This window comes from Carassius gibelio, chromosome A8, assembly GCF_023724105.1.
Source record: "Carassius gibelio isolate Cgi1373 ecotype wild population from Czech Republic chromosome A8, carGib1.2-hapl.c, whole genome shotgun sequence".
NCBI lineage: Eukaryota > Metazoa > Chordata > Actinopteri > Cypriniformes > Cyprinidae > Carassius > Carassius gibelio.
Window position 1 is genome coordinate 22,479,715 of NC_068378.1, and position 6,898 is coordinate 22,486,612.

The following is a 6,898-nucleotide window of genomic DNA, read 5'->3' on the forward strand; positions in this document are numbered from 1 at the left end:
TAGATATCACAAGGATTTCAGACTTTAGGAATCCTAGATAAACTTCTGATGGTATTTGAAGTATTACTCTCTAGTTCAGTTAAGCACTTAAGTAGCATGTGAAGTATAAAGATGTATATGGCAATTTTATGTTTCAGGTTGATGTCAGTTGAAGAGGAGCTGAAGAAAGATCACACAGACATGCAGGCCATTGTAGACTCCAAACAGAAAATCATCGAAGCCCAGGTGAATTAAATATCTAATCACCCTTTATATGTTTTTAATCATTTCCAAGTCAGTCAAGGCAGTGTTTATTGTAATCAAATCATGTCATTCAGCTGGTGCATTTAAATCCAGAAGCTTAATTTATGTGAAATATTTTGCGTTTACATGCTATACGCCATTGAAGACTACTTTAAACAGCATTTATCAAATTTTTACATAATTATTATATGGTTTAATGAGCTCATATAAAATTGAGACACTTATGGAAAAAATTAATGAACTTGAAGTATTTGGTTACACAGCAGTGCTATTTAAGTGAACTGCATAATGTTTTAAAAGCTGTATACATATACTGCTGCTCAAAAGTTTGATGTCAGTGATAACAAAATAAAATAAATTATTCCATTTGAACTAAGTGACATTTAAAATGATAGTAAATACTTTTACTTTGTAACAGTATATACTGTATATATTTTAGGGATGTACGGAAAAGAAAATTCTTGGCCGAAACGGAAAATTCTGAAAAACAAAGCCAAAATTGCTTTTTAATAATTATTTATTTTATTATATATATATATATATATATATATATATATATATATATATATATATATATATATATATATGTATATATATATATATATATATATATATATATAGACACACACAGTACAGTCCAAAAGTTTGGACACACCTTCTCATTCAAAGAGTTTTCTTTATTTTCATGACTATGAAAATTGTAGATTCACACTGAAGGCATCAAAACTATGAATTAACACATGTGGAATTATATATGGAATTATATACATAACAAAAAACAACTGAAAATATTTCATATTCTGGGTTCTTCAAAGTAGCCACCTTTTGCTTTGATTACTGCTTTGCACGCTCTTGGCTTCTCTTGATGAGCTTCAAGAGGTAGTCACCTGAAATGGTCTTCCAACAGTCTTGAAGGAGTTCCCCGAGAGATACTTAGCACTTGTTGGCCCTTTTGCCTTCAGTCTGTGGTCCAGCTCACCCCTAAACCATCTGGATTGGGTTCAGGTCCGGTGACTGTGGAGGCCAGGTCATCTGGCGCAGCACCCCATCACTCTCCTTCTTGGTCAAATAGCCCTTGATGCCTTCAGTGACACTCTACAATTTTCAAAGAGTCATGAAAATAAAGAAAACTCTTTGAATGAGAAGGTTTGTCCAAACTTCTGGTCTGTACTGTATATATTTAACTTATTCATTTAATTTGATAATTTTAATTATACTGAATTTTAAAAATACAAGCCAATAAAACAACAACACTTTATTGAAAGTAAAGCAATGAAATTGGATGGAAAATATATTACATTTAAATATCAATATATTTTTTTTAATCAGTTTTATGCAACAGAATAAAATTTAACTGTTTTTGTTGTTGTTGTTTTTCAATTATCCAAATAAAGTAAGTATAGACCTACAAAGCTATTATTATCAGAGCATGTGAGCAAGATTTTTATATATATATATATATATATATATATATAATTCCATTGCAACAAAAGATGCTTTTTGGATCATTTTCAAATCAGGCTAGAGAACATGATCGTCAGTCTGTGTCAGCTTGAGTGCAGCTGTCATGAAGGGTGCATACTGAATAGTAAAAAATCAATGTTAACTTTTGACTCAAGTTGTTATGCTGATAATAATGTAATAATGTATCATTTTCTATCAAACAGGAAAAAAGCAGCATTTCCACTAATGGTCTTAAATGTTTGTATGGATCGTCAGCTACTCGTTTGCAGGATCATGGCACCCTCTTGTGTTTGGTTTAGATTTCAGCAGAATGTTATGAGTTGGTCTTTGAGGTTTAATGGTGTTAATGTATCTGAAAGTTTAATGATGAACACCCGTATCCTCCGGGGACTATCAGCGCCTCTCATAAACCGTTTGATGAGCATAAAATCCACCCACTGTGGATTCATTTTAGCACTCATCAAAATTATTAAGACTGTTTATATCATAGATTTATTTTATAAAGACAAGGATGCATTCATTTTAATTTAAACTCATTTTCAAATTCAAATTAAATTCAACCCAAATTCATTTAATGGGTTATAGATGCTGCCAGTCAACTTGCGTCCATTGCAGAGTAGAAATACTTTAATTAAACATTAAATATCAGGCACTGGTAATAATTTTCTCCTATCTGACCTCCATTAATGGTCACTCCCCACAGGAGAAGAGAATCGCATCCCTGGACGCTGCAAATGCCCGGCTAATGAGTGCTTTGTCTCAGCTGAAGGATCGTTACAGCATGCAAACGAGGAACGGCATCTCTCCCACAAACCCTACCAAGCTGCAGATCACAGAAAACGGTGAATTCCGGAACAGCAGCAACTGTTAGCGTGGACACAAACACACAAAGGCCTATGGGCCTAGTGACGGTCAAGGGCTATGGGTAACTCTCTTACAGTACGGAAAAAAGGTGCACCGGCGGGGTTAAATTTACTTCACAAAGTCCCTAGTACTGGGTCGAAAGGAACTCTTTTGGGGAACTAATTGGAGTTGCACAATGTTGTTTTTTGCTCAGTATTTAAAGGCTAATGTGTCTTTTTGAATCCTTTTAGATTAGCCACGAAAAGATGTCCCATGATGCTTCATTCATAGCCGTTGTCAAGAGAGCCGCTTGGTCACCGATATAAGCCGTGACCAAACTCTGTATCACCTCTAGATTTGAACTGTGCATATACACCTTTTGATTGGACTTAGCATGATGGTAACAAATCATATTGTATGTTATTATTTGTTGAAAAACTATTTTCTTTTTATTGTACCTTTAATGAAAACATAATTTTCTTACCATTTTTCTTGCTTGTGTCACTCCACGGCAGCAGTAGCACAAACCACTCGCTTTTTTTGTATTTGCATAACATATAAGTCTATATAAAGGTAACGCACCTCATTAATGTATATAGTTTTTTATGGGCTTTTCAGAGAAAATAGATTTTTTTTTTTCGTATGGTGTGTATTTCCTGTGCTGAGGTCTGCTGTACTTTATTTAGAAGAAAAAGAAAAATGAAAAACAATGTAAGCTGCAATTATACATTCAGGTACTGCTTCTAGACAGGGCAAAGATGATAACACACTTTAACCCCTCTGCAAACGCTCAATATCAACACCGTGGATAGAAACGTCCTCATACTGCTTGCGGTTCATGTGGCCAGTATTAGACTCTGTATCCAACGTCACGGCTACAGTACAATCAGTGTGTGTCCCCTACGATGTCTTTCTTCCACTCTATGCACTTTCTATAGCATTAGAATGGACCCTTTAACCAAAACCTGCTTCTGTGGACTTGTTATAAAGGCTATTCAGAGCAGCAAGAATGAAGCATATAGCATTCAGCACTTCTACTGATAAAGGTTTGACTTGATGTGTATGTGGCTGATTTTCTCTTAAAGGTTGTGATGTTTCCTGCTCTTCAAATGCGGTTTGCATCAAACAAGCTGGGAGTCAGTGCAGCGCAGCGATAGTTGCATCAACCCTGCAGACAGACCCTTTGCTCTGCCCTGTTTTAGCTTCACTGAACTTTATTCAAATCAGGTTAGAGTTTGAAGACTGTCAGTGTTCATTTATGTATGCATTTTCACATTAGCTAATTTGGGACAATAATTTTGTAAAAACTGCAAGGGCAAACCACTTTGTATAAATGTCATATCAAACATCTCCATTTTTCAGAATTCTGTTTTCAATACATTTGTTTTTTAATTTACCATACAGGTTAGTGAGAATGTATGCTCTGTTTAACTGTTGTTTGAAATTTTATATATACATATATATATATATATATATATATATATATATATATATATATGTGTGTGTGTGTGTGTGTGTGTGTGTGTGTGTGTGTGTGTGTGTGTGTGTATATTTTTTTTTATCACTATTATTATTTTGATTATTTTATTATTGTATACAGTTAATTTATTTAGTTATATTTGTTTTTATAACCCCAAAATTAAGAGTACTTGTTGAAGATTGAATGCCCAGTGTTGTTTAGTCAATTTGAAGCTGAAGTTAAGCTCATCAGTCCCTGTTGTGACGTATATCCAGGTGAAACAGCTTCTTGAACAAGAAAAAATACAGTGGAAGACTTTATTTTGTTGATGGGGAATTGAGTGGATTGTTGGATCGTTGTTGTTTACTAATTGCTGCAATCTCATTTGAGAAGAGAAGAGATTTCATTCCAAGGGGAAAGCACATGAACACATATTAATAATAAAAATAATAATAATAAATAAATAAAAAAAATAATAATAATATATATATATATATATATATATATATATATATATATATATATATATATATATATATATATATATATATATAATGAATCCTTTATAGTAATCTGCAATATTCCATAATATAAAAAAAAGAATGGACAATTTTGGTTTCATGTTGACTATACATTTCTTTAAAGTTGAAGATTTTTTGGGATGTTAAAATACCATTAGTTTGAGGTTGAAGTCGGGCCTGTCTGTTTCTTCAAACAAACAACCTAATGTTGCGGTTAGTTAAACTAGTGATGCAGAAATGACATACTGTATTTATAAGAATTAAGGTGAGGTCTCATTTACCATTTGTTTGGTAAATTTTTGAGGGCAAAATCCATTGATTACAAAAGGAACCAGTAATTTCATGTGTGGCCAATAGATTTCCCAGTATGGGGTTCGCAATGGGTTCATGTTGGTGACGTGTATTCACCAACACTGACAACAGAAAGCTGCTTGGTTTGAAAGTGACTTCTGTGTGAGTTGTGCTTCATCACTACACTATGTGTGACCACATCATTATACTAGCCTGTTTAAATACAGAGAAATTGAAAACAAGCAAACAAAACATGTCTGGACTTAATGTAAACAAACTTTTCAAGGCAATAGTATGCTAATTTTATTTAGGTTTATGTTTTTACTCCCCTAATACATTATGTGAAAGTCTAAGGGCTGCTGTTTAGTGCCACTTAAAGGAAGACAACTTTTTCCTCTTTGGCATGATTATATATCAAAAACCATGTAAAAAATCTCCAGTGTTTTCTGCTTTACCTCTAGGTCCTTTATATGTATGTTTCAGAGCTACGCTGACAGTTTTGCCACATGTACATACTTGAACAGAAGACATACCGATATATGAGAAGTCATTTGTGTTGAAGAAAATGTTCAGTGCAATTCATGTACTATTGCCTCTAGAGTTATTAAAGTTTTATTTAGCTATTTCAAGGTTCTTACTTTAGTTGTTAGTTAACTGTACAGTCCAAGAAAAATACTGTTGTTGAGAAAAATATATATTGTTTCACCTGTGTAAAGTCAAGTAAATGCTATGGACAGAATGTATATACCCATGTAGAATGCCATTGTCAAGATTGGTGCACTTCAGTGAGTGCCATTCAAAATAAAAACTAAATATTTGTCCATGAGTGCCATCACTAAAGTCTTTCTTTTAAACATCTGATGTAATTTGTGTGATTTATATATTGTAAAAACCTTTTATTTCATCAGAAAACACTAGTACTTTTGAAAAGAGATTAACAAGGATGTTTTTGTGTAATTATGAATAACAGGACCATGCTAACCAGTGAAACTTTGAGCCTTTGGCAAAACCTTGACCTCTTTATAATGGTAATATCACAGTCTATTAAATATGGAACAACTGTGATGTTTGAGACCATATTGCCATCTAGTGCTCTTCAAGTGGAAGTTCACAGTTTTTTTTTATTTTTATTTTTTTTTATTAATTTTAAGGCAAATATATTGATTAGATACAGTATATTGATTCAATTTGTATCAGAAGAAAATGGTAGTATTTTAAGATGGAAAAATATTAGGTAAGTTTAGGTTTTAGGTTTGGATTTGCAAAAGAGAATAAACAAGATAAAATTTAAATTTCATTTTTTATTTAGAACAGCCATGTATAGGTATATATGGGTATATGTAAATGTGTATATGCATACAAGGACCAATATTAAAATAATATTGTGAGAAAAGATTCAGGATATACTGTATAAAGACATCAAATGGTTTTGACAGATTTGTGCTTAAGTTGTAAATGTAATTATTATTTAATTATTTAAGTTTGGATTTAGGGATGATCGAGCCTTTTTAATATTAAATAATACGCTAAAAAAAAAAAAACATGTTGATTTCACCTCAGCCACGTAAGTAAAAGGGGCAAATAAACAGTAAGATTTGTAAGCAAGTCGAAACCAATTACAGTCTGGATTGAAGGTTCATTTAAGACAAAAGGCCAATCGAAATGGCACTTCTGAGCCTGTTCGCGACTCTGTTGATTCAGATCGGGACTTCGGAGCCTGTTCGCGACTCTGTTGATTCAGATCGGGACTTCGGAGCCTGTTCGCGACTCGGTTGATTCAGATTGGCACTTCGGAGCCTGTTCGCGACTCTGTTGATTCAGATTGACACTTCGGAGCCTGTTCGCTACTCTGTTGATTCAGATCGGGACTTCGGAGCCTGTTCGCGACTCGGTTGATTGGATTAGCACTTCGGAGCCTGTTCGCGAGTCGCGACTCTGTTGATTCAGATCGGCACTTCGGAGCCTGTTCGCGACTCGGTTGATTCAGATCGGGACCTCGGAGTCTGTTCGCGACTCGGTTGATTCAGATCGGCACTTCGGAGCCTGTTCGCGACTCGGTTGATTCAGATCGGGACTT

The 6,898-nt window shown here is 34.0% G+C and overlaps 1 protein-coding gene across 6 annotated transcripts in view; it reads left to right on the forward strand.

Moving 5' to 3' along the window:
- Positions 1-3,033, forward strand: part of LOC128018900 (disabled homolog 2-interacting protein) — a 78,692-nt gene extending 75,659 nt beyond the window's left edge. For all 6 annotated transcript variants that reach the window (XM_052604766.1, XM_052604765.1, XM_052604769.1 and 3 more), the window contains 2 exons: positions 138-225; positions 2,411-3,033. In XM_052604766.1, coding sequence (XP_052460726.1) covers positions 138-225; positions 2,411-2,578 — 256 coding nt within the window. In that variant the 3' untranslated portion in view covers positions 2,579-3,033. The remainder of the gene's footprint in view (positions 1-137; positions 226-2,410) is intronic.
- The last annotated feature ends 3,865 nt before the right edge of the window (positions 3,034-6,898 follow it).